The sequence below is a fragment of the Embiotoca jacksoni genome, unplaced genomic scaffold, assembly GCF_022577435.1.
Source record: "Embiotoca jacksoni isolate LCO1_2020_lvr unplaced genomic scaffold, fEmbJac1.0.p SCAF_5, whole genome shotgun sequence".
Taxonomy (NCBI): domain Eukaryota; kingdom Metazoa; phylum Chordata; class Actinopteri; family Embiotocidae; genus Embiotoca; species Embiotoca jacksoni.
The window spans coordinates 5,808,513-5,836,238 of record NW_027185403.1 but is presented as its reverse complement, the minus strand read 5'-3'; the positions used below and the strand labels follow the sequence as shown (position 1 = coordinate 5,836,238).

General features: G+C 43.8%; 1 protein-coding gene across 9 annotated transcripts; it reads left to right on the top strand.

Moving 5' to 3' along the window:
- Positions 1–3: 3 nt before the first annotated feature.
- On the top strand, positions 4–27,726 carry bcorl1 (BCL6 corepressor-like 1). 9 transcript variants are annotated; one of them, XM_069171052.1, is made up of 13 exons: positions 11,278–11,443; positions 14,781–14,856; positions 14,954–15,380; positions 15,528–17,560; positions 17,799–17,931; positions 18,265–18,717; positions 20,327–20,514; positions 20,768–21,034; positions 21,128–21,294; positions 21,522–21,667; positions 23,611–23,688; positions 24,972–25,143; positions 25,965–27,726. In XM_069171052.1, the coding sequence occupies exons 2-13, from the start codon at positions 14,851–14,853 to the stop codon at positions 26,317–26,319; spliced, it is 4,425 nt and encodes a 1,474-aa protein (XP_069027153.1). In that variant the 5' UTR covers positions 11,278–11,443; positions 14,781–14,850; the 3' UTR covers positions 26,320–27,726. The 9 variants fall into 9 exon arrangements, with proteins under 9 accessions (XP_069027149.1, XP_069027146.1, XP_069027150.1 ...); XM_069171046.1 differs by adding an exon at positions 12,707–12,824 and having other exon boundaries at positions 14,954–17,560; XM_069171048.1 differs by lacking the exon at positions 11,278–11,443 and adding an exon at positions 4–69 and having other exon boundaries at positions 14,954–17,560.

Here is a 27,726-nt window from a genome sequence, read left to right as displayed (position 1 = left end):
TCGCTGCGCCTTCCTGTAACACCCTCTGTCCTCCGCTGCGGGCTGCAGTTCAGACAAACCAAGAATCGGGTAAGCATCGGTCTCCTGTCGTACATCTCGCTTGGATATTTCCCTGGCTGCGTTTTAGCTGCTGCTGCTGCTTTTACGAGTCGAGCCCTCCCGGGACGTTTAGCTTTGGCGTCTTTTGCTAACACTCCACATCCGAGCTGCCACCTCGTGAAGTGAAACGATCAAGTCAGGCGTGTTTACCAGCCTGCCGCCTGGATGCGCGGGAACTAACAACGTATCAAATCAGGATTACCGTTTGTAGTTAAAACAGCCGACTTGGCTTGTCCGACCAGCATTGATCAAGTGTGTAAATATTCAAACTTTGAGATCTGGTTGCTGAAAGGTGCACACTGTGTCTCAGGTTACTGTAAATATGGCATCGCCTCAGTGTATTGTCAAAAAGATAGAGCTGTCATGAAGTTAGATCAATGCTGTCTGACAGGGAAAAAAATGACCATGACCAATGAAGAAAAAAATGTTTTTACACATGACTAATGTGCTTAACAACAAATCATATTTAGTCAGTCAATGTATTCTTGTTTATTTTTAATTTCTTACAGCTGATACACTGCCCAAGCTGAAAGTTTTAAACATACACTGGTTGTGTGAGACATTTAGACAGTGATGGAAGAAATGTTCAGATCCTTATGTAAAAGTACCAATAGAGCAGTTTAAGAATGCTCCAGAACAAGTAGAAGTCCTAGTTAAGTTTATTAGCAGCAAAATGTAATTAAAGTATTAATGTAAAAGTACTGGTTTGGTCCTCTTTGAAATAATATTATAAATAGCATCATTAGATTAATGATATTGAAGCATTAGTGGATGAGCAGCATGTTACTGTTGTAGGTGATGCAGGTTCAGCTAGTTTAAACTACTTTATATCCAGTTTTATATATAGACAGCAGACAGCTCTGAGGGTTGTCAGATGATTACTGGGAGAAAAAAAACTAAAGAAAAAAACAAAGTTCTGATCTACAAATCTGTTTTCAGTGTTTGGAGCTTTTCTTTAATCTTAAGATTTTCTGTTAGATTGTTTGATCATTTCAACATTCATTGAAATGAAACTTTGAGACGTTAACAAGTAAAAATCTCTATTTGGTGTTAACAACTCATGTAGACATCTGAAAGTTTACTCCGACTACACACTGTGAGACATCAGAAGCCAAAATATTCTGAAACCACTGGTTTAATCTTTAACGATGTTTTGTATTTTGTGTGTCAAATATTCATCGTAAAAGTGACTAAAGCTGTCCAATAGTCGTTATAGAGTAGAAAGTACAGTATTTCCCTCTGAAATGTGTAGTGAAAGTAAAGAAGCATCAAATAGAAATAAATGGAAGTATTACTTCAAATGGAAGTACCTCAAAATTGTATTTAAGTACAGTACTTTAGAGTAAATGTATTTAGTTACTTTCCACCACTGGATTGAGACAAACAAAATACCACAAAGCAAAGTGTCTGATTCATTTTCTTTTAAACATGTTAGTGAAGGTAATCGTCATTAGTTTTGCTTTTTATCAATATGCTGCATGAAACGGCACATTTGTTCATTCATTTCAAGAAAACTCATTTCTCAGACACACACACACACACACACACACACACACACACACACACACACACACACACACAAACACACAAACACACACTGCATGCACACCCCCACCCCTTCACTGAAGTAGTGGGCTTTGAGTGTGTTTGTCACTGATTGATGCTCACATTAAGACTCCTCAATTAGGAAACCCCTTGCAGAAAAAAACACAAGGTTTCCCATGTTTTCCACACGGACACATGTGCTCACATGTATGGCACATGTTTACCACATGTTGGGAAAAATATGTGGAAGTTTTCGCATGGGAAATGCTTCATTCACATTATACCATGAAAATGTTCCAAAACCAAATTTTTCCGAACAGCAAAACATATGTTTCTTCCATGTTTAGCCATTTTGACTCCAGCATCCCTAAAGATGCGAACGAGGGAAGGGCAGTGACGCTGTGCTAGAAAACGTGGGGATGACAGCTGCATCTGTTTATCATGTGGGGTACAATAGCGCACCTTGAGAGCCAGCCCGAGCTTGTATTCTCACCGATCCTGGCTCCGACACAGCGGCCCAGAGTGAATACACGGATTCATATGTGGGCAGGATCAAAATTCAGGACATGCTAGATCTATGCAACAGACTCTGAATTTGCCCTACTATTATTTGTGTGTGATACTAGAGAGCAGTCCAGGATCATATTTAGAGTTTAAATACAACTTAAGAATGAATAGGAACCATGTCATGTAAGTGGAGGGCTGCATCTGTCTTTTGTTTTCATTTGCAGTTAATCAGATGAGTATTTCCTTACTTAAATCAATGTCAGACAACAACGTCCGACCCAATTTCCCGAAGCCCATTGTCATATCTTCAAATAGCTTATCTTGTCTGACCAACAGAGTAAAAACCTTCAAGTAAAAGTAGAAAATACACACGGTTGAAAAACAGGAAACCGATCATGTTTGGCATTTGAGTTTGATTAACGAGTTAAGGGATTAACTGATCATGAAATTTTATGTCGTTTAATTATCTGTCAATTAACTAATTGATTAGTTTTCTGTTTAAGCTCTCTTGTAAACAATATAGTTGTAGAAACATATTTTACAACAGAGTAAGTGGTTTCTAAATAGTAATTTACGATTACTCAGTGTTCACATGGTGTTACATGAGGTGACGCGATATGCAATATGTTAGACCACACATTTGAGATCCTGCTGATCCAATTATTTCTTACAATTTTATTATTACATTTTTTTTAACAGATTAAAGTTTGTGGTAGTGAATCTCAACAGATGGAATGACCTTAAAGGTGCCCTCGAGAGTTTTCTTGGAAACAAAGTTATGCTGACATTCAGTGTTTCACATTGCATATATCCTTGACGAGGAACAAACACGCAGTGCGTTACTTCCTCATGAAACATTTGTTAAGACGATTTCTTTTAAATATTTTGCATTTGCTTGCAGACTTGTTGTTGCCTTTATTGGTTCACTGCTGAGTTTGTTATGGTGTTTCCTTCACCAGCTGTCAGTGGGTTTATTAGGGTGAAACCAACCAGGACTGTAAAGGTTTTTGACCTCTGAGTGTCTAAATGGGGCCCCCGTTTTGTTTATGCCGTGAACAAACTGCACATGAGGAAGCACATATGTGTGTATGTGCACATGCAGGCGGATAACATAATTCACATTCCTGCTGCTACACAATATATCACTGATTTACACGTGGCAATATTGCTCCAAGAAATTCAGCAATTTGTAAACAAAAAAAAAAGAAGGAAGATGTTTCCTCGTAACTAAAACATGGGGTGTTTGTCAATCTCAAGGATGCGTCCGTGGTAGGACAGGTCCCTCCAAGTTGGGTTCTTCAGAGACGAGGCAAAACCCCTTCGTAGCATTCAGAGAACACATAATGTCAGGTGTTCGTCATTCTTCCTTTCAAAGGTGAAAAACAACCAGGCGGAGCATTATCGCCTCCTATTGCTGTGTTAGTCCTTATATTCAGGGGGTGCGTCATTGCACATTCACATACAGTACAGGATCTTACATGAGCGCAGAAGATCGTGAGTGTTTTAAGGACCCCGAGGATACACCTGATGCATCCTTGAAAATTCATTGGACTCAGAACGGGTTGTCCACTAATGGCAGAGTTGGCGGTTTGATCCCCACCTCCTCCAGTCCGCACTGCAAAGACAGAAGTTGACACAGTATGCTCTCGATGGCAGGCGAGCACCTTGCATGGTAACTCTGTTACCATCAGTGCGTGAGTGGGTGAATGGAAAGTAAAAATTCTCTCTTTGAGACCTCTAAGGGGCAAAAGTGCTCTATTAGATCAGATTTTTTATGATTTACATTGGAACAGTCTTGATTTGATGATGTGGCATCCTGGAAATGCACTTACCAAGGATGCAGCCCTGAAATTCAGAAACACCCACAGATATAAACGATGCTGGATTTAAAACACGTCACAAATTAGTTTTGCAAATGGTTAAAAATGCATCTGACATGTATTTTTAGAGGAACACTAAACGTAAAACACAACTTTTCTTTGTTCACAATAAAACTCCACTGGTCGGTGGGCACCTTTTAAACACATCGGGTGCATATGCACGTGTGTCCTCATGCGCTTGCACAATAGAAACACAGCATGACCCACGTATGAAAATATTGCTCCATATTGCTTGTGGTCAAATCTTCCATAGTGTACCTTTGTTTACCCCATTCAGACCGTTGCATTCGGCTGCCTGCTTTTTGTGAACTAGTGTTGCTCCCAGGAACAGAACTGAATCAATAATACAAACGGTTAAACATTATTTAACCAACCTGCCAAAACAGAGGGAGTGGTAGAAAGTACACGTGTTGGCAATTAGCAAGACAGAGAGACAGGTGAAATGGTTATTCTGTGGTTTCCAGTGAAGTGTGTCGGACTACACTGCAGACTGGAGTCTCTGTGAACAGTAACAACACGAGTAACAGCTGTCTTAATGACGAACAAAGTTGAATGTGTTTGTATTCGTAATGACTACTTGGAATAAACCGAGCTTTAAAGAGGTTAAAGACTTTACGTTCATGATGAGGTGTTGCCACTGTCAATGGTAGCCTGCCTTGTTTGTTGCAGACCAGTGCAGACGTTCTACAATCTTGAAAATCAGCCATAGCAATTGAACTGTTGTTACAGTGGGACTTACAACTGTGCAGTGTGTTCCCAGTTTTAACAGGACACGAGCTTCACCGTTTGACGCCTTTGACCTGATGCCATTTTGATGGCCATCGTCTTGGAAACACTTGTGATTCCAATGACTCTATCGACCCTGCAGAGAGCCTGAGCTTGTGTAGACTCAGTCGACACAGAGAGCACGAGCCTTTTTTTTTATTAGTGGCTTCAGCAGTATCCGCATTCTGGGATGCCATCTTGCTCTTCCACTCGGGTCTCTTCTTCCTCGGAAACAAAATCTGGAATAAAGAGTCAGGTCATCAGAATTACTCGCATACGTTTTATCACTCCGTTGCAGTGGTGTCTAGCCGAGTGTTTTTGGTCGGTCCTGTCTGACGCTTTAGACCCCACCCAGGTAAAATGACGATAAATATGCTTTTATTTGTGCTACTAAAAAAAACTTTACAAAAAGTTCGGCTGCAGTGTCCCAGTTTCTCGGGATAATCTTCAGACGTCACTGTCAACAGTTTCCATATGATCTGTTCCATCAGTCCAAAGTACAGTATTTCCTGTGACAATTGCTCACGGCAACGTCTGTAGATTAACCACAGTGACCAGAGCCCTGTTTCTGGAAAGTCATGTTGCTTTTGATGTTTTCATGGTTCATTTACATAAACTAAATTTACCTCATTGTATTGGAATGTCATTAGAAATATCAGAGGCAAATATTTCCAAAGCTTGGCATATTAAATCATCGCTATTGCATGACTACACAAAATCAGGGTGGGTACATGTATACATGTGTCTTTTTGTGTTTTGGGTTAGTTTAGTCACTGACAGTGTCTCAAATAACCAGCTTGCACAGGTCATCCTGCAGTGGAAGATGGTTTAAACACGACTTTATTGGAGGCCGTGTCCATTACTGGCAGGTTTACTGGGAGGTTTCTGTCATGGCCAATCTGGGCCTTTAACTCTTTAACAGCGTTCCTAATTTGTTCACTGACTTAAACCATTACTAAATTGTCAGGATGACCTGACCTCAAACTTCAGGCACAGGTTTCTCTGGAAGACATCTGTGTGTAATTCCAGCCGAAGCTTTAAACAAAGAAAGAGAAGAAAACTAGACGTTGGCAGTGTTATGTGCATCTATGTCACTGATGATGATTAGACTGTTTCTTTTGCTGCAGTGTTTTGCCCAACATCTATATTTGTCCTTTTGGAAGATCCGCTGTGGTTCGTCTTGTCTCGTTCCTTTGTGTCATGTTACCAAGAGAACAAGAAATAGCTGTTTCTGATCTGGTAACTATACATAAAGTCTCTTTAGACACTTTTAGGGTCTGTGATTCATTAGAAAAAATAATACATTTGTCGAGGTTTACTTTAGAAAGCAAAATATTCAGCTTTTGTTCTCCACGGACTGGCTGGCATGTCGACACATGATGTCAGACACTGTCTATGTGATTCGGTTGTGTGACATTTGGGGCGTAGAGGCCCCCATGCTGCCCGTGCATATTTTTATCTTGGCTTGTTATTTTAACAGGTGACTGTCCAGAGAGACACAGGAAACAGGAAGAAAGAGGGAGGTATGACATGCAACAAACGTCAACTGAGCGGGAATCGAACAATCTCCGTTATGAGGCAAAACTTCACCATTAGGCCACCACATTCTCCAACATTTTGTAGACTGACCATCACTCTCAAGTGCCGCTGCTGTTTGAAAACTAGCCCTGAACCTCCAATTCATTCACACAGGAAATAGAGGCTGTCTAGCTCATGTCCAGCTCTTCCTGCCTCAGCAAATTCACAATGATACACCTCTCTAAAAGTATCGTTGAAAATGCTGTACAACACACATAAAACAAGATATGTGAGGCAGATACTGATATTTGAGTGGCTCATGAGCTTTTCTCACACAACTTATAATATACAGAGCTATTTTGATCAGGTGACGAACAACCTATGTGGCGATACTGTTTCAAAACGTGTAAAACTTCAGTATTTACCAGCTGATATAACAATATTGATACAGTTGTTATATCTGCAATATTTGAAATCAACCAAAATAAACAGGTGCAGGTTACATAGGCCTGTGCTTTAAACAGAACTTTGAACTGCTTGACCAGATATAATGCAGCTTCACTGTCTAAACTGTGAAGCTCTTTGTAGCGAAAAAATAAATAATAGATCAGAAGCTGTATGGGTGGATGTTCAATGTTGAAAGACACTGAGCCTTACACATCACTATGTCATCCTTAATACTCACTGAACTCTTTGACTTTTCAACAAGTTTTGATTTATGACAAACAGATGCTCTCTGAATCTGTGCTGGACCGGTCCACTCTCCAGCCATGGTGACAAAATATTAAACATTGAATGCAATTGTTCTCAAAGTTTGACTTGTGGGTGCACCTGGCAGTTTTTGGACACTTTGATTTAAACATTTATATATTTATCTTTTTTTTTTTTTTAAAACATGAAAATCTACAATTAGCTGGATGGCTTGGTTAGAAATTAAATCAGTCTGCAGTGAGCCACCGTGAGGCTAACTGGGCTGGTCAGGACTGTGCGCAAGTCCAAAGAACAGCTTTCAGCCTCAGACCATTATTATATTGTTAAAGTAATGCATGGTCTGCGTAATTGCACTTGAGGGCACGCTTATTTAAAATTTAGCTACAGTTTATCACGTCTTTTTTTTTTTAAGTGCCCTCCAGAATACCTACATCTTTGAATCTTTGTGGGTAAAAAGCGAGAGAGTCTGGTCAATACGTCTGACTCCAGCAAAGCCTGCGATTAAAGACCGGAGCCCACCGAGCATCAGTCTGTTTGTTATTCACCTGTAGGGCTTTATCCGGCGCTAGGACCCAGGGTGCGCGATTTTCATCTCCAGCTGCTGCAGACCGAAAACTGGCAATAAGGGAAGATCGCGAGGACAAGCCAAAATTGCATACTGTCTTCATCCTACTTCAAAATCACCTCCTTGGCCCCGCACCGAAGACTCTGTAGACACAACAATAGCTTGTTGCGCTGTGTGCAGGCTTTGTGGTTGTAGACAGCTCGGAGCGCAAGGTAAGACGGTGCAATACCATGCGATTACTAATAACAAAGGCGTTACGGGCGAGCAGGGGGCATTAAAGGGGGCATTGCACAACGCTATTGAGGGCGAGTAAAACTCTGCCAAACTTTGACCTGGATATCTGCATTTTATAGTTGTTGGTGTCTTGCAGGAGCCGCAGTAGTTGCGGCTATGTTTCGCTGTTATCCCACAGCAATATGTAGGCTCGTGTCACATGTATGGACAGCCAAGTTGTGTACCGAGATGACATCCATGAGTCTGCTGTCCATGCGTGCCGGGCTGTGGATGCAGTCGGCTGGCCAAACGCTGACACAGGAACTAAATGTGAAGTGTTCAATTTCCATTTCAGATAGATATTATGTGGACGGCGCATCGGGCCATCCATTAACCTGGAAAATAAGAACATCACCCTTGACTGTTTCTGTGATCGGCTGCCATCCTCCCTTCGTTTACTGTAGAATAATTCATCACTTATACAAGATGGAAGAATAATGCGCTGGATTTTGACTTCAGCGTTCACCTCCCGCCGCCTTCCCAACCTCGACATTCAATATTGACCAGGTGAACCACGAACTTAGACGGGACATCCTCGTCGCTCGGAAGCATGGCGGCCTAAACGGGGTCGATAATCTCCAATATGACTCGCAGATAGATTACCATATATGCCCACTTTGAAGACGACATACTTAAAAAAAAAAAAAAAAAAAAAAAAAAAATCAGGCCTGCGAAATAAACAACGTGCCTTCATCTGTGCTATCGCAGTTGTCACAGTGCATGTGCGGAATACCACATCCCCGCTCGATAGATTTATAATTGCATGCATACCAAGTTTTTTAACCCCACAGCTTCAGACATCCGATGTGGAGCCTGTGAACCAAACTCGTCTATAATTGGTGAAGCCCCGAGCAGCCGGTCACTACCGGGATAGCTCCTGCGCGGTCGTTGAGGTCTCCGGGTTACCCCGGCTCAGACACAATGCGATGTGTCAGCTGCCGACTTTGTGATACTCCTGCCTTGCGCCGACACGTTTCTCCCCCTTTCTTTTTCTTTTTTTTTTTTTTTTTTTAAACTGATCGGCGTTTTTTGGTTCCCAATTTCACATTTGGCCATCTGTCAACGATTTGGCTGCTTTGCACGCAGCCATTACTGAGCGAATGGCGAAGGGCATGTTAGAGGCTCTCTCTCTCTCTCTCTCTCACACACACACACACACACACACACCGATCCACTCCGCGATAGGGAAGCGGCGAAATAGTTTCTGCTCGCTGTGCTCAGCGGATGGACAGGATCGTTGTCCTGCACCGCCGTGGTGGCCGGGAACGACGCGGGATCACGCGTGGTAGTAAACAAACTCTTTCAGTCACACGACGATGTCAGCCTCGCTGTGTGCGCGTGTACGCGTGTGTGCACGGTTATTTCCTCACCACCGCAAGTGTTGAGAAAAGTAGGAAATCTGTTGGCCTAGAGGAGCGGATACCCTTGTAAACAGCAGGCCTGCACTGCTTTCAGGATTCAGGTAAGACAAGTGGCCTAATTACAGCAGGGTAACCTGTGCTGCTTAACCACTGTGCGTAAATGTGATTATAGAGGAAGAGAGCTAAATATCCTGTGGTTGTTTATCTTTGGGGGAGAACCAGGCAAGTGCAAATCCTCTGCTCTACAGACAGTATCTCAAACTTTTGTTTGTCTGCGTATGACTGGAAGTTGCATATGTGGTGTCCTTCACCTCACAACATAAGCTGCTGCTACACACACACACACACATATATAACCGCCATGCCTTTGTTTGGCTGCATTTCAGTGTGAAACTGAAAATAAAGAAAAAGTTGTAAGAAGTAAAGTAGATTTTATTCTGTCACAAATGCGGCACATTATATCTTCAGGAGAGCTTCCACTGAACATCGTATTACCTTTAGAGCCGTTCCTTCTTCATGGCTGTGTCTCGCATTTGTAAAGGATCCTGGTCAATTTCGGCTTGACCTCAGCGCAGTTCTGTTGTCCTCCTGAATCGGCTCTGCTGTCTTGGTTTTCCTCCAAAAATATGGGATAGGAAGCTGGGGGCTAAGATACGCCTTCATCCAAACTGTAGTTCTGCTCTGAACTTATCTCAAAACCACTTCTCTGTAGAAAATCATGAATCCAGTTAAAACCTGACCCAACCAGTTACAGGAAATGTGGTTTTGACACACATGGCACTGCAAGAAGTGAATGACAGGGAAATGAAGAGGCATGTCTTTGTTCATATATTCATTATAAGTGTTTATTAGCAGTTGTGTTTTACAGCATCGGACTATAAAGGCCTGGCCCAAATCAAGGGAAGCGTGAAAACCCAGGTTTCAGTGTGAATTTATTCAGCCCACTTCATTGTCGACAATATGTACGAGGCGAATGTCCTCCCAAGGGAAGGAAAGCTGCCATGAAATATGATTTGTCTTTTAGTTATTGTCGGATTAATTGTGCTTTTTACTGCTTTTCGGTGACAATTTGGGGGGCAATATGTCTTGTGAGGAAAATAATTCTGGCTCTACAGGTTGATAATATGGCTTTTGGTTTAAAAGCAATGTGGAAATAATCATACAGCTTGTTTAATATCAACGCTGAGAACACACAAGTGGAAATTTTTGCAAAAGACTCCTTTGTCACCTTGGAAGCAAAAGTTGTGTCTTTCCGGGGCTCTTAATACAAATGAGCTGATGGAGGTCGGAGCTGTGTTTGAAGCTCAACCTCGTGAGAGTAGTGAAGTTAGATCCATCACATCATCTAACATGACTACAACTTCTTTGATGCCTCACATGGTTTTATGTTTGAAAATGCTCCGCAGAAATCAGTAGAAATTCCCCCCCCCCCCACCCCCCCATCTCCTCCAAGCTTTAGCAGCCTGATCCGCCTCCAACAGTCTTGCTTCCTCCTTGTTAATTCCCCTGCAACAGACCCAAACCGCTCTCACTCTTTTTTTTTTTTTTTTTTTTCTTAATATATTTTGGCAATGCCATTTAGAAACCATCACCCACAGCTGACTGTTAATTGACTTGCCGGACACCGAAACGCAGACAGACAGTCGCCGGTACTCGGAGCCTCCTTTGTTTTCAAAAACAAAAACAAACACAGTTCATTACTTCGTTACCCCGATGAGCCTTGTTAGTTTAGCGCACCGTTACACTCTTTGGTCGCGATCTGTCTCCCCCCCCCCCCACACACCCCTCCTCCTCCTCCTCCTCCTCTCACCCTCTCCCTTATTCCCCTTGAGCGGCTGGAGCTCGCGTTGCATGCCGGTACTTGCAGTCGTCACCGCTCCCAGCCTCTCCAGCGTCTAATCCTGGGCGTGGATAGCCGAGCACTACATCTCCCATGCCGTCACAGTCACCCTTCAGCCCCTCTCTCTCCTCGCTCTCTCTCCCACCACACTGGAGAACGGACTGTCTTGACGCCCCCCCCCTCCCTCCCTCCCTCCCTCCCTCTTGCCCCCTCCCCTCCCCTCCTCCCTCTCCTCCCTCCCTCCCCCCCCCTGGACTTTTAGAACCGAAAACCGTCGAGATTAGTGAGCAGCCACGGACGGCACAGGCGAAAGGCTTGGACGGCGGCCGTACCACAGTCGTGCCTTGTACGTCGTACACATGCCATCTGGACGAGCGGGGTTTGTAACTGTTTGTGTCATTAGACGTCTTTTTTTTTTTTTTTTTTTTTTATCTCGCCTGCTGATTAGCTCGGGATTTATTCAATATTTCGGATAGAGTCTCAGAAGAGGGGGGCCGGAGAGGAGAGAGGAGAGGGGAGAGAGGAGAGAGAGGAGAGGACGGGCTCGGTGGGGTCCGGGGCTCGGTGAATGCCTTTCAACGGCGAAGTGGCTCAGTCGGTCCAGCCAAAAGGGCCGATAAGAGAGACTAAGGGAGCACTTCACGTTAGGTCGGGCCGGGGGATAAATAACAGTAGCCTGCCTGAACATGTAAAACCACCGCGAGGAGTGCGAGGGCTCCGCGGAGACTCCGCGGCGCATGGAGCTGGAAGCCTCCCCCGTGCTGGAGGTGGTGGTCAGCGGACTTAAATATATTGTTTGCCCCCCCCCCCCCTTTTTTTTTTTTTTTTTTTTTTTTTTTTTTTCTTTTCCGCGGCCACTTGCACCAACCAGCACGAGCCCGTGTAATAAGTTGTGTCACTTATAGCACAGGTTTGCGGGTGATGGTGGTCGGGAGTTGAGTTTGTTTTGCTCTGCTTCCATTGATGTTGACTTACCTTATCAGGCGGAGATGTGACACATTGTGCTCCCACGTCGCAGCCCAGCCAGGCACTCGATGGGGGGGGGGGGGGGAATCTCTCCTGTCACTTGCTATAATTTCTCTCTCTCTCCCCCCCCCCCCAACATCCGTCTTTCTTTTTTTTTTTTTTTTTTTTTATCTCAAAACACGTCAATCCCTTCCGCTCCACGTTATTTAGACAAGGTTCAGAGGGGAGAGCAGCCTTTCTGTTCAGTTAGTGCCCGTGTTTGCCTGCAGATGGACCGATCACCTGAGAGCCAGTTGCCATTCTCTCATTATGGTGACTGTTCGCCATCTCCAGCGAGAGAGACAGAGAGAGAGAGAGCGACCCCGGAGCTCTCCGGAGTTTTTTTTGTGTTTTTTTTTTCTCCCCCCCCGGCTGATATTTATAACGGAGGGAAACGTGTTGTTTTGTGAGTGCCCCGGTGCCACAACAAGCATCGTGCACTTTCCCGATATGACATTGGGACGTGTGTCTTTCTGTGCCGTGGGCTTGGACAGCGAGCTGACCGGTGGAAGTGGGCTACAAACAGAATGATTTGCTTTCTTTCGAGGCAGTCTTTTTTTGTTGTTGTTGTTTTTTTTTTTTTGTTGTTGTTGTTCTCAAAGGTATTTCCAGGCTTGACTTTGTTTCGTCTGAGCAGGGTCGCCCACGGCGTGTGCGCGGACTACTGCCTACATTTACTGGCCTACATCAGAGCGGATGAATTCAAACGCTGTGGCGGAGCAGACCGCGATCGCAGCACAAAGACAAAACTAGCTGTAAGCAACTGTTGTACGGTAATGTATGCAGACCCTCCTCGCACAGAGCCGTATCTGCATCGCTGGATCCCTTCTCGCAGATTCCAGCAGAGATTGGTGTGTCAGTCATTATGTGCCTCATCTTCGTTATGTTTCACTGACTCGAGGGTGATGCATTTCCATTCCCCCAAAAGCTTTTTTTTTTTTTTTTTTTTTTTTTTGCATAGTCCCTTTTGTAGTCGTCTCATTTACTTGCAGATGCGCTCGTCTGCGCTCACCTCTACCTACATACGAGGGGCTGCTCTGCCGTGCGTGTGCCCGATGTAGTGTTTCAAATGTTTGTTCTCGGATGAAACAAAGCTGGATTTACTTGTTATTCATAATTGCGTGCCTGGCTACCTGTGGTTTGTATTCCGAGTGGGATGGGTGGGACTTCATGTCTTAATTTAGGAGTGATAAGTGTCTAAAGCTGCATGGACCATAGATAATTAACCATCCAGTTATACATTTTTTTTTTTTTTTTTTTTTTTTTTAACTATATAAGCAATCCACCAAACTTAAGCTCATCTCCAGTCACCCAGTGCTGTGCATGACTTAATCAACACAGAACACACTGACTCCGGCTAATAAAAGATCATTTGAGCAGTCACAGCTGATTGCTTCATGGATGGATTGCTGAATGAGCCTACTGGGGACCGGCCGGGGTCCGAGGGGTCATGGGCCGTCCAAGCAAGAGCCTGTGTTTGAAATGACCGTCGGAAACAGTTCTCGGTGAAAAATCACACTGCTCACACAAAAACAATTAGCGTCACATCAGTTTTCCTAGTGACCCTTCAATATTAAGAATCTGCTGATATCAAGTCTCACATAGGATATATTTATCGTATTTTTTTTTCATTTTTTCCTTTGACAGCGGGACGGTGCACGCTCTGGCTTTTCAGTGAACCCACATTAAAATGTGATCTAGGGTCCCGTCCATTCAAAAATGTGCTTTGCTTTTTCGTTCCTTGGAACTAGAACGTTGTTTTCACATTCATCTGCTGAAGGGGGAAAGTTTCCCTGTCATCAACGTGGGTGATTTTATCTCACTGCCTTGAAGCCGAATTGTAGTTTAAAATGTGTAAGTGTGATGTGAACCCATGCAGCCTCTGGTGAATATACTCCACAGAATGGACTTTATTGAGGAGATGAAGTTCAATTGAAATGATTGATTTGAGAAAATTGTTGGACTTTTTGGTAAAAAATAATCACACACAAAGAGTATTTTTGTTTGTCTGGGATGGATCATTGAATATGATTGACAGTAGTATAGCTCCGCTCAAAACAGATTTCCCTTGGTTTCCTATAATATTCTTCTGTGTATGCCTGAGGGCAGCGTCATTGGGGATCTGTTGTAGCATGAACAGTCTCCGTATTTTTTTCATTCAGAACATAAACGACATAGGTTGAACAGAATATTCAAGGTGAGGTTAACTTGCAAAATAACTCGGAAAAACAAGGGAAAATTCTGGCCATCGATGTGAGAGGCACGATCTGGTTGTTGGTATCTTTTTGCTGGGAGTTTGTCGGTTCCTAATCGCTGCACGTTGCAGCGTGCATGGGGTCTCCGTTCACTCACTGAATATACAACTCTTAGGGAAGACAGTTCACACTCTGGGTAGATGAGCACTGACAAATTGCCAGTATTTTCTACGTGCAACCCAATAAAACGGAGGGCACTACGCTACAAATATGTGCCATCAGTTTTCCTCACCTCGCACTGCTGCCTGAAATTGTCTCCCTGGTCTGAGGAAATTTGTACCAAGCATGTCTTGATGAAAGGAAGATTTCAATTGGCCGGGGTTGATTACTTTGACTCAATGATGGTTGCAAAGAATTCCCCTTATGCCTTGATGGAGATTGAAATGAACATCTTTTCTGTAACTAAGATGAAAGCAACACTTACACCATTTTTTTTCTGTCCTGTGTTTTCTGCAGCATTTCAAGCAAAACTCTCACCTGACTGACTTAGCTACCCCCCGAGGCATGTTGTGCTAAAGAAACACCTATGCAGGTAATACTTTTGTTTACTGTTGAAGTTGCATTACTTGATCAGAGCATTCTGTCCTCTCATCTAATTAACACTGGGCTGGACTTCTTTTATCACTCAGGTGGATCCCACACTAATGAATGTAGGGGATGGAGGCACGGTGAGCAGAGAGATCAGTGCTCCAAATAAAGCGTCGACTAGTATGGTGGGAAATCCCCCTCAGACGCTACCCCCTGAGTTCAGAGGAGATGTTACCCTCAGTCAGCAAAACAAGACCTCTCCAACTAAAGACTGTAAGACAGTAAAAGCCTGCCTGGACACGAGCGATTATAATCACAGCCCTGAGCTTTCACCACCTCAACAGCCCAACAATGCACCAATGTCCGGCTCAGTCCTCACCAGCTCAGAGAAGAGAACAGACAAAAGGGCAGAAGCGCCTAAACTCAAAGCCGATGGTGCTGGGGTCTTCCCCACTCCTCAGTGGTCAAGTGGTATAAAAGCCAACCGGGAGGACTCGCTCAACCCCTGTCACAGCCATGTGACATCCAGTAAGAAATCACACCCGCAAACACAATCTGTGCAAAGTGTTCCACCTGGGTTTCAATGCTCTGCCATGTTTAAACCAGCCCAGCCTGTTGCCTTCCTGCCTTCCACTAATTTTTCCTCTCCACTTTGTAAAATTACTCTTCCACCAGCATTGGGACAGATTGCAGCGCTGAGAGAAGCCACAGCCAGCCAGTTTCAAAAAGAAATTCAGCCACAAAGCTCAGGTGTCGGAGGGACACCTCTCATGCGGACCTATCCCTACTCGTTGTCTGTGGGCCGGACTCCAGCAGCAGAGAAAAAGGCAGGCACGTCGACCTCAAAACTCAAATCGAACCACTCGTCAACAAAGAATGCAAAATCTGTAGGAGAACACAAATCTTTAGCCTCTGTGGTAGCCTCACCAGCTATTGCCCTACCATTGCAGCACCCTTCATTAACCTCAGCAGCCCCCACCCACTACACCTTGTCTCCAACTGCTGCCATTTGCTGTGGCTCTGCACTGGCCAGCATCACATCACAGAGCAGACTGCTGAACCATGTGGAGAAAGGCAACAGCATAGACAAGACAACCATGGGCTCTCTTAAAACAACGCCTCCCTCTGCTGCAGAGGACCACACAGCTTGTTCAATTGAACCCAGAGACGTACCTCTTGATTTGTCCGCTAAATCAAAACGGCCAAAATGCATAAATGACCCCTCAGTTACTGCGATGCAGCCTCATAATAATGAATCAAACCAGAGAGATTTTCGGAATTCAAAGCGGACTCATTCCACCACTTATAGCGCCGCTGTGCAATACCCTATCTTACCAAATACCCACAGAAATGGATCTCATCAAAAGCAATCAAATAGGCCTCAGAATCACCAGGTCGCAGAGCCCAAACCTACCTGGGGTAAGGGATCTTCACAGGACTCAATAAAAAGCATCCCTGGTACATATGTAGGTGTGGCTAGCCCCATACTGGCTTCTACTTTAAGGGGCAAAGATGGAAAAGGGACCTTTGCAGATGAATTTCAGAGTTTCGCAAAGCAGGAGTTTATTTCTATAATTGACCAAGGAGAACATCTGGCCTCAGGAGGAAAGAAGCCATCCTGTCTAATGAAGGGTAACCAACATGCTCACAGTGTCAAGCACGTTAAAAACACCAGCACAGCCATAACTAAGAACTGTCCCCCTAAGGGAGCCCTCACCACTGCCCTGTTAAGCTCTGCCAATGCTCAGATTCACCCGAAGTCGGCATCTGGCAAAACGGCGGTGCCATACTCTACGACTGCTGTCAATCCAGCTTTGCAACAGCCATCTCACCTTCCGCACCAAGCCTCGTCTGTTCAGAGAAAAATCTCACAGGGGTCTCCGAAGACCAAAGGCACTGCAGTTACAGATGGATGTAAGATTCAGAGTGCCCATCACAGCCCGTCCAAACCTGAGGATGATAAGTGGGAGAGAATGAAGTGTCCACTGTCTAACCTTACGTCCATTGTAAAGCAGCAAGCTCTTGATTCAACAGCAATGGCAGGCGAGGATCAAGCTGCCCCTGTTCCATCAAGAAAGGCTGATGATCTGAGTCCGCTTACTGGGAGCCAAGACAACCAATCTAAACACGCTTCTGCTTTTGAATACCCACCGTACTGGTCTGTGGAAAAATGGCCTGCTGTGCCTTCTCAAGGGGATTTGACTCCAGCCATCAAAAGACACGAGAAGGCGAACGCCACTGAGCCTTTGGAGAATAACACTGACATACACACCAGTCAGGGAGAGCATATGGGACTGCAAGCAAAGCAAGGCTCCTCAAAGCTCGCTGGCCAGTCGCACCTCTTTGGGAGCAATGCATCAACAAATGGGAACAGGATGGAGAGCAAACTAGCCCAGGTGTTAGAGGGGGAGATATTGAGGAAAGATAGTGGGACGTCAGACAGTCCTCCCGGTGAAAAATTAGAGGGCATGGTTGCGTCTATTCTTACGGGCCAGTGTGCGGGGGAAGGCGACAAGTTTGAGAAGAAAACAAACGGAACCAAAGAGGAGTCGCCAACCAAAGCAAAAGCTGCCGCCATCAAACAAAAGAAGACGACTCCTAAGAAGCCAGCAAAGGAGAAGTCGCCAGCGGCCCTGTTAAAGAAAGCTGCGGGGAAGAAAAAGCAAGACAGAGAAAAAACTCCAACCAAAGTGTCCCCCAACAAGAAGGTAAATTATCAGTGTGTGGTTATTTCAATGCCATGTTCATCTCTTATTTTCTCTCTTAGGGATCATCTTGTAAGATTTTAACCGTTGAATTGGTCATTCAAGGCTCCGCTTTCATAATTTTGATTGATGACCGATGATTTAACTCTCGAGGGTTGTTGCAGGCTCTCCGTCACCATAAAAGGTTTGTGATCAATAGCATCCAATACAGTGCGCTCCGTTTGTCCCTTGTGTATTTCAGCAGAAGAAGCAATGTGCACCTGTGCTGGAGCCGAGTCTGACAGCAGGGAAACTTACCCCACAGAGTAAGGAGGCGATTCCAAGGGACAAGATCAGTCCCAACAAGACTGAGCAACCAAGCCGCAACAAAGCAGGTAGAGTATTTGTTTCTTTTCATCCGGTGACATTCATTGCTCTTGGAAGTTCTCAAGGAGGGCACACATTCCTGATATCTATTGCAAATTTAGGGATGCTTTCAGTTGTGTCAGACATGAAGCTCACTGTTGGATTACTTTGGGTTTAGAGTTTTGGCTTTAGAGACAAATAGCCCATAATCAGCTGCAGTAGTTTTGTAGTTTGTGGGTGCAGACAGAAAATGTCTCGCATATCATCTGGTATTTATTTATTTTTTTTTATTTTTTTTGTATGTCTCTAGGCATAAACGTTGGTGTGAGTGTAACAATCAGATGTGATTTAATCCGTTTCAGACAGCGGCAGCAGTCCTCAGAGTGTGGAGACTTCAGTGTCCCTCAGCTGCTCTGCTGTACCCAGCAAGGAGGCCGACACTACAGAGAGCTCCTTCCCAAGACTGAGGAGAGGCCGACGGCGAGCTGATGACGCTCGACTCGACCTCTGGGGCTTTGCGACGCCTTCCCCTCCTCCGCCACCGATGCCTCCTCCCCCAGTTTCCCCGTCACCCCCTCAGACCTCCACCCAGCCCGCCCGCCGTCCGAGAGGGAGGCCGCGATCGAACCCCGTGCCCGAGCGTGTGCTTCCGGGCAAAGCCAAGGCAGCAAGTGCAGAGGGTGACCCCCCCGCTCACAAGAAACGCCGGCGATGTCGTAGCAAGAAGTATCAGACTGGTGAATACATCACCGAGAAGGACAAGCTGGAAGATGGCGAGCGCGTCGCAGAATCCCTGAGAACGGACATCCCAGCAGGTAGTTAACTAGTAATTTAACCATTTCCAGCCGTGTTTATATGATAACAACAATTTATAAAGTTATAGAATGAATCTTTAAAGTTTGAGTGCCACAGCTCTTTCGTTTTTTTTTTTTTTTACAATACAGGGCTGAATTGAAAAGTTGATTGAGTCGCTGATTGATAGTAAATTTAGATTGGCATTTCAATGATTAGATTGACAGAAAATTAATCGGCCTGTATTTTGATAATTCATTTGTTCAGCAAAAATTACTTGATGATCAGCAGATTAATTGCCCTTGCAAATAAGCCTGAATCATTCTGTTTTAATACCATTATACATTAATCCTTTTTTTGGCTGCTGACCACACTAAGTGACAAAACATTTGGCTGTGCTGGCTTGTGACGGGTATTTATCATCATTTCTAAAGTTTCATAGATAAAGTGAGTATTCTTACTTTTAAAAAATGTCTGAGGAATGAATCAGTTCTGACAATAGCTGAATTCTTGTTCTACTCTGTGGAATAATTGTGCAGCCGCTGTACAATTATATACATGATATCCTAACATTTCTCTGTAGTTTGCGCATCAACAACATTTAATGATTTGATCTCCTTTAGTGCACCTGATGGTAGATTTCAGTCAGTTTTAACAAACTGAAAATAACAAAATGACCAATTGAATTGTATTTATAGATTTGTTTTTCAAGCAAATATGGCTCATTGAAGGATTTATAAATCTTGAATGCTCCAAAGTTTATGGATATATAATAACAGGTCTTTTAGTAATGTAAGATAAAATGCATATCTTGGCACGAAATCTTGGGTGTTCATGTTTTACCCCTAAAAATTCTACCTAAAAATTGTTTTAATTACCGTGACGTCATGTATCTGTCAGTCCTCGGGGTGTTCACAAAAATATCTGCTCAGACTGTCAGTCTGTAATGACTTGAGAATGAACGAATCAGAACTGACTAGCAACACTTTCCTGGGGACATTTGTAGTTAAAACATATTAAGTAGGAATGGACAAATTAATTAAATGAGGATGTAAATCTTTATAATAGGTACACTGGAAAAGCATTAATAGAACTTTATGAAACAACTACAATAAACAAATATGAATGGATAAATATATATGATAATTGACAAGTGAAAAATACTGAAATAGATTTAACACCTAACAAAAAATAACATTTATGCAGTCAGCACTTGTATGCAATGTGCAGCTGATATTCCTGAGGTGTTTCATATCCGCATCGGAGTCCCCATTATGTGCCTGCTAGTGTGGATATGACACATCATCAGTTGTGTATATTGAGAAGAAACAGAAATATAGCAGACGCAAGCTCATGATTGCAAAAGCAGAGCAGAGTAGCTCGTAGACAGCAGTTACCCTGTTTCAACAGGTAGGATGGCCAAGCCAAGGACCATTGGTTCAGGAAGTAGCAGCCTGTTTGATGTCGGCACAAAACGGCACCCACAATATTGCATCCAATATTCCAACTGTTCCATGTGAGGACTGGCAGATGAAGCTGCTGCGTAGCTGCATCAGTGATATAATGGACGGTGTTTAAAAGACAGTTGGTTCACCACTCAGACATAACCGTCAATCTAATGTGTCATCACAGATCCACAGAAGGATCAGTGTCCGAATCCCACTGCCTCGAATCCAGAGGCTCCTCCACGGAGACCATCGCTCACTCGCTCAGGATCGGTCTGCTGCCAGGAGAGCGAGGAGTCTCCAGAGTGCAACGATAAGCCTTCAGGGAAGAGGAAGTTCAAAAGCAAACACTTATGTGACAGTGATGAGCCGAAGGTAAGTTGCTGATTCTGCTGGATGATGAACATTTGATGTCATACGGGGTTGATCGGAGCGAGGTACCATTAATATTTAAGCTCACAGTGCCCCCCTGTGGCCTGATGAAGTTCTGTGTCTGTCACATTTATGATAGCTGCTGGGATTATGCAGCGCAGGTTCCTGATAAATGGGACCTACTGCTCTGACTTGGCATTGCATTACAAAGGAATACCTTTCTCACAGTGCGCTAATCAATAAATCTGTATTTCAGAATAAAACCAAACGCAGCAGTCTGGGCAAGCGTGGCGCCTCCGCCGTCCTGGATGATGGTGGTGCTGCTGTAAAAAGACTAGTTAGCCCTCCACCCACTCCAAAAAGTTTACCGTCTTCTCCAACCAATAAGAAAAGCACATCAGGAAGAAGCAGTGGCTCAGACTCTCCACCCAAAAGGCAGATTCCTCCGGAGGTTCGTCGGCTGATCGTCAATAAAAACGCTGGGGAGACGTTGCTGCAACGTGCGGCTCGCTTGGGCTATCAGGTAAAATCCTACCTGTCTACTTGCTCGGTGAACAGTGTTCCTCTCTGAAACACGTTTAAGTGACAGTCTGTTCCCCCTACCTCTGCTCTGCAGGATGTGGTCCAGTATTGTCTTGAAAAGGACATCAGGGAGGTCAATCGGCGTGACAATGCCGGTTACACGGCTCTCCACGAGGCGTCCTCTCGAGGGTGGACTCAGATTGTCCAGATGTTGCTGAAACACGGCGCAGATGTCAACTGCAGCGCCCAGGATGGAACACGGTGAGGCTTCATGGTGCATCATGGGGGTTTTAGTTAGTTGAATTACGTGTGTGTGTGTGTGTGTGTGTGTGTGTGTGTGTGTGTGTGTGTGTAACGAATTTAAGCATGAAGGTAAGATCATACTCAATCTTTTTTAAAAGGAGTCATATGTGTAGTTGCATTGTCTCTGTCATCTAAAGTTTTACAATCCCTGAAAGTCATTTGTGTTTCGCTCGTTCGTCCTTCAGGCCCCTTCACGATGCCGTAGCGAGTGATAACCTCCCGATTGTCTGGCTGCTTCTGAACCACGGCGCAGATCCGACTCTGGCGACCTACTCCGGACACACACCGGTCAAACTGGCTCACAGCACAAGCATGAAGACCTTCCTCACAGGTAGTTCACGCCTCTTATTCACCTCCGTTTCCTTCACAACAACTCATTTTGGATGACTATTGATCGTCGGAGCATTTTAAATCTTCAACAAACACTTTAGACACGGTAAACTACACGGCACCAAAGGCTTTCATAAAGCTAAATGAGCATTGAGACATTAATGAGACATTAAAAATAAATAATTACACTCGTATTTGCCAACTTTTCAGTCACCCCATCAAGCAATTTGTCAATACATTAATAAACTCTGTGCCCACTCCCACTACATCACATTTGGCACAGTGTGCAAGAAAACAATAGAGGTTGCACGCAGCATGTACGAGATATCCGCAGAAAACCTCCATGTCTCCACACGCTGGTTGACAGTAACTGAGTCACTCGTCAGACGTGTGATTCAGATTGTTTCGTTGTCTCGCAGCTCAATTTGGTCGTCAAAAAAAAAACATCCTCGTAAACTAAAACATCTTGAAACTGTGTTGAGTCGAGCTCGCCAAGTACGTACGTTATTGATGGTTGTGTGATGCAGTGGTTGATTAATGGTGTGTAGCAGTTTCTTTGCCAGTGTGACATGCACAAAGCTGACATGACATGACACTGTTTGTTGATCTTTGGGACTTCGGTCTCCTGCGTTTTCAGAGGAGAAGCTGGAGTTGAATTTCTACACAGCTGACACAACATAAACAGTAAATGGTGAAGTTCACCTTGATGTGTTTGGAAGGTTGAGTTCCCACAAACTAAATGCTTTACAGTTAAAAAATAAATAAATAAATAAATTCGAAGGCTTTTCAGTAATCATTCGTTTCCTTTCTTAATGATCAAATATTGATAAGTCTGTAGAAGCCTTTACAACACAAAATCCATGATTGTCTTCAAAGAAGACTTTATCTAAACTGCCATTGGCTGCTTTTTTAATCTTACAAATTTGTGTAACTTTTAGCTCATAAAAATTCAGCGGGTCATTTATATATGTATATATATATATATATATATATATATATATATATATATATATATATCAGTCGTGTAATTTCATTACTTACAAACGGAGTTATAAAGATTAATCGACAGATAATTCATTGCCAAATATTTTGCTCATTGATTAATTGTATTGAGTCGTTTTGTGTATGAAAATGAAAATTCTTTGTTTCCAGCTTCTTAAATGTGAATATTTAATTTTCGTCCTCCACGATAACAAATGACACAACTTTTGATTGCGGGCTTGTCGGCCGGGACAAAACGAGGAATTTTAGGCAGCGCCTTCTGCTTTGGTCGGCATTTTCTGGCATTTTAAAGGACCAAACTGATAATCGACAATTCAAATAATCTACAGTTTCAGCCTGATTTACAAATCTGCCTTCCTTAGAAACTTGTAACATGCTTGAGTTCCTCTCGCTTGACGTAGTGGAGCCGAGCCAAAGCCCAACGCCGGCTTGATGACGTCTTTTGCTTTGTATTTCGCTTTCACTCCACGTCGATGGTGTTTGGATTCTCTCCAGCACGTTGCCCGGCTGAAGAACAAGTCGCTTTTTTCTATCCGTGTTTCTTTTACTACTGACTTTGCTGCGCTATCGGTGTTTAGCGCAGCGTATTAGTCTCACGCCATATCTCCCCCGATAAACGGCCAGATGAAGGCTCAGTACCTGATACAACAAGCGTGCATGTTTCCTCCTTAGATAGGCGGCACACGGCAATAAAGCGCACCGTATCACAAAGGCGAGCTACTGCTTTTTATGTACTGTGCTTTCCATTCAGACAACCGCCAACGATTTTACACTTGTCCCATCGCAAGTTTTTTTCTCGGTTGTGACAAGGAAAAAAAAAAAGCATTAGTGTCGAGACCTGTCCAAATGTTTTCATCTACTAGTCATAACATGTAAACTGTCACAATTGTGGGGAAAAAATAAAAACAAGATGTGTTCTTTTTTTCTTTTTTTTTTTTACAGAATATTTCACAGACCTGGAAGGCCGCAATGAACAGGATCTTAGTTTACCCTGGGATTTCTACGGTAGCTCCTTGTTTGGTAAGAAACCTGTCAGTCTGTCAGCTGAATGTCAGCCCGATGATCAATCAAATATCCTGTTTTAATTTGTAAACGCGGGGGCAGGAAGGCGGTTGAAATCTCATCGCTCCGCTGTCCTTGAAGCTTTAAGGCTTGTTGGAGCAGCGACCAGGTCACAGCAGGAAATGGAAGCTGGTTTGTAGGCTGGGCTCGCGGGTGGCCGCTGGGACGTGGAGCAGTGTTAGTTTTAAGGACGAGCATCGGTGTTGTGTTGTAAACAGCCATAGGGAGCCTGTTATCCAGCGGAGGGAGAACGGGATTAGAGTTGCATGGAAGAACTGAGGGAGACTAAAGAGAATGTAGACCGCATCTTTCTGAATATACTTGGAGATTAAAGATAAAAAAATTTTTTTAAAAAGTGCAAGTTTATTTTTGTCCCCACATCAACGACAAATAATTTTTTTTACTCATTGAATTCAAAATAATGTTTCCTCCTTTAACTATTTGAATAGTGGCTTGATTCCTCGCCTGTGTGGTATTTCTGCTGGTATCTCTACCTAGCCTGGAGTTTCCAGACCCAAATTTCACTGTATAAATATATGAGTCTGGCTATGGGGAATTGTTGTTGCAGCCCACTGGGCGTAGACCTCGGGTTCATTTTTCAACTGTTGGAGCAATCTTTAACCAATCGGCATTGACCACCATTTACGCCCAAACTCTACGACCGCTGCAACTACATTTAGAAAAGAACGCTCGACTTCCAGACAATGGTTGCTGATGGGTCCGCCCTCAGAGTGGCTGTGCAAACCGTAAATGTGATCAGGGTTCCAGATTATTGTCACAGAATTCGTTGAGCAATAGGTTGGCAGAGTCAGATTAGTCCAGTGCGCCGAGTGACTGGAGGATATCTGGCTTTAGAATCCATTAATACTCGTACAGAATTAGAAATGGCCTCCACAGGCACGAACTCAAGAAAACAGAAAACCTTAAACTGCGATTTGTTTTTTTCTGCCTCTTTGTGTTCAAAAGGGGGGGGGGAAATAGGAAGTAAACCAGTGAATAACGGCTAAAATTGATATATCCTTGTGTTTCTATGTAGGGTGAATAAACATAAAGCTTTGACTGCATTCACAAAGTTTGTGTCCCTTTAAGAGATCAGTGACATCAATTAGTCATAAGTGTGAACAAACTGCCCACTAGAGGGAGTTCAGACCTCGTGTATCAGCTCAGTGGTAGTTGCTCCTCTTCTTCTTCTTCTTCTTCTTCTTCTTCTTTTTCTCACCTCAGTGTACTTGACTTCACAGAGACAGACCAGGACCCGTGCTGGGACTTCCTGCTGTCCGAGCAGAACCCGGAGCTGGAGGAGAACATAATGGTGAAGACTGAGCGGGACTCGGACAAAGACTGCCTTCTTTTCGAGTTCTCCTCCGAGCCTCTCCTACCCTGCTATCACGTCCAGGTCTCATTAACACAAGGGTGAGCTCACACAGACCACACGTAATTATCAAGAATTATGGGGGGGGGCTTTGTGTCAGCATCTGGTTCCACAAACTAAAAATTACTGTAGGATTTTATTTTGGGGAATCATGTCAGGACTTTGTACTAACATAAATTCTGCAAAACTGTTGACTACTGTGACTGTTGTTGAAGTCATTTATATTGATCATGTCACTGCACTGTTACAAACACACAAATGACATCTAAATTTGGTTGCTGTTGCACAATATGTTAATGAAATATAGTAATTGGGGTCAGATAGGGTGCAAAAAGTTAACAGGGAAATGTGAATGAAATGAAGAAGTATGACGAGTTTTGTTTACAGTATTTCTACCGAGATAGTCGGGACAATAATAAAAAAAGAATCAGGCTGGATAAAAAAAAACTTCAGATGAGGATGTTGCTGCCTCAGCAGTAGTTTGCAGGTGCTGTGGGGACGCAGGCCGACAGGCGAGGATTTTATTTTTGAGAGTTTTTATGTCATTTTTTTTCCCCCAGAGCTGTGATGGCTGAGTTACAGCAGCTCATTTTACTGCTTTCTGACACTTACAATGTAAATGATACTCACGCACGATAAACATGTCTTTATGGTTTAAAGTTGTTGTTGTTGTTGTTGTTGTCGTCATGTCTGTCAAACCGCCCGCCACCTTGTGACTGAAATGCAATGCAATGGAAAAATTGGAGCCCTCGTCCACACTGTGTGTTCATTTGAGGGAACTTCCCGTTTAAAGCGTGGAAACCTCATGTTTCGCGTTCTGTACATGAACCTACAGCTAACGTCAAACATTTCTCTCCTGCAGCTTTTGCAACTGGTTCCTCCTGACAGAAGTCCTGAAACGCCTGAAGATGTCGGCGCGGATCTTTCGGGCGCGATACCCACACTTCGAGGTTGTGAGTTTGCCGCGCGCCGAGCTGTGGAAGCAGGTATCCGTCAGCCAGGTGAGCTCCGCTTTAGCTTCTCCCTACAGAGGCAAAAAGAAGGAGGATGACAAGGAGAAGGAGGATGAGGAGGAGGGCCTTGTGGATCTGGTGCGTTGTGTGCCAGAGCTCCAGAGACTACTGGGCTCCTCTATTCACATCCTACAAGAGGATGAAGAGGAGGAAGAGGAGGAGGAAGAGACGCTGACAAACACAGGGAAGCCTCGCAGCCGATAGCCTCTCTTACACCGCACCCAACGAACTCTTGTCATTTTGTCAGCCCGAGTCCTTTCCTGCAGGTCAGAGGAAACCTCTCCGTCCGATGTAACGAGGGTCATGGGTTCTAACTCCGGCTGACACGAGGCTCCACCGATGACCTTTGACCTCAGACAGAAGTGATCTCAAGGACCTGCACACGGGAGTGGTCAGTGCTGGAAAGCAGCTTTCAGGTTCCTATCTACAGTATAGGTTTATTTGAATACACGAGAACTATTGAGCAAACCTTTTTTTATTGATTATGTATATACCTGGTAGTGTATATGTATATCTTGCCATCAGGGTTAAACACATTTGGTTATATAAATGTATTCTTGTGGCAAGGGACGGATAACATTTAGGACTTTTTGTTTGAGTTTGTCCCTGAGGGAAAGCGATATTTTTCGATGGGAGATAATCCGAGGCTTTTATCTTGGAGAACTCTTGCGTAAAGCTAAGACGCTTAAGTCAGGGAGGCCACTGGCCCAGACGGTTTCTCTGTCAACCTGGGAGATCTGGAGACCTGCAGAGAAGAGACCATGGCACATAATATTCAGACATAATCACTCGCCCAGCTCCCAGCCTCATTTCCATTTCCTCCATTTTTCACTTTATCATGCTCAAGAGATCATCACTGGACGTTTCTGATACCTTACGGCATTTATTTTTCCTCCACATTAGTACGCCCGGGCAGCGCTAAGTTGACTCAGTCCCTGCTGGCAGTATGAAATAATTCCTTCTTGGACCTTGAGATTGAGAGTTTGTTTACAGAACTGGACAGATCGTAGTGTTCTCCACTAACCTCCTGAACTGATACAGAATCCTGTGGATCTCTCTCAGAGGAAAAGTTGTACCATCTCTGGAGTCCAGAGGAGCTGAGACACGACTGTCCCCGACCTCCCGATAATGGTGTTTCCGGATCCCAGAGTGCTTTGTGTTGCAGTGTTTTATTTACACTGTTTGTTGTGCTTAATTTAATAGTCATTAATATATTTGACCTCTTGTGTATCTGACGACCCTATCTATAAAAATGCTTTCTATGGTTGGTGCTTCATTATGAAATGTAGGATCCCTTTATTCTGAGATTTTCCTCCTCATTCAAAAACAGTATTTCAAAAAAAAAAAAGAAAAAAAAGCAAAAGTACAGTTTTATTGTATTGGTGCTACGATAGATTTTGTGTTGACAATCAATGAAGTTTTGGTTTGAAGTCACAAACTAATAAAAGATATTTAAGATGAAGAGACTTAAAGGTGTAAAGAAAAGTATAGTTTAGTTAAAGAAAACGGGATACAGCAAGATTGAAAGACTAAGACGTGTGTGAGATCTTGAAAGAGCCTTTTATTTGATTCTTTTATAAGAAATCAACAACAATAAAGCATGATTGTGAA

What these genes read in the sequence shown, in the direction of transcription:
- bcorl1 (XM_069171048.1), top strand. An exon ending in CGGCTCGCTTGGGCTATCAG is followed by an intron (nt 21,035 to 21,127) that starts GTAAAATCCTAC and finishes TCTGCTCTGCAG; the next exon opens with GATGTGGTCCAGTATTGTCT. An exon ending in CATGAAGACCTTCCTCACAG is followed by an intron (nt 21,668 to 23,610) that starts GTAGTTCACGCC and finishes TTTTTTTTACAG; the next exon opens with AATATTTCACAGACCTGGAA.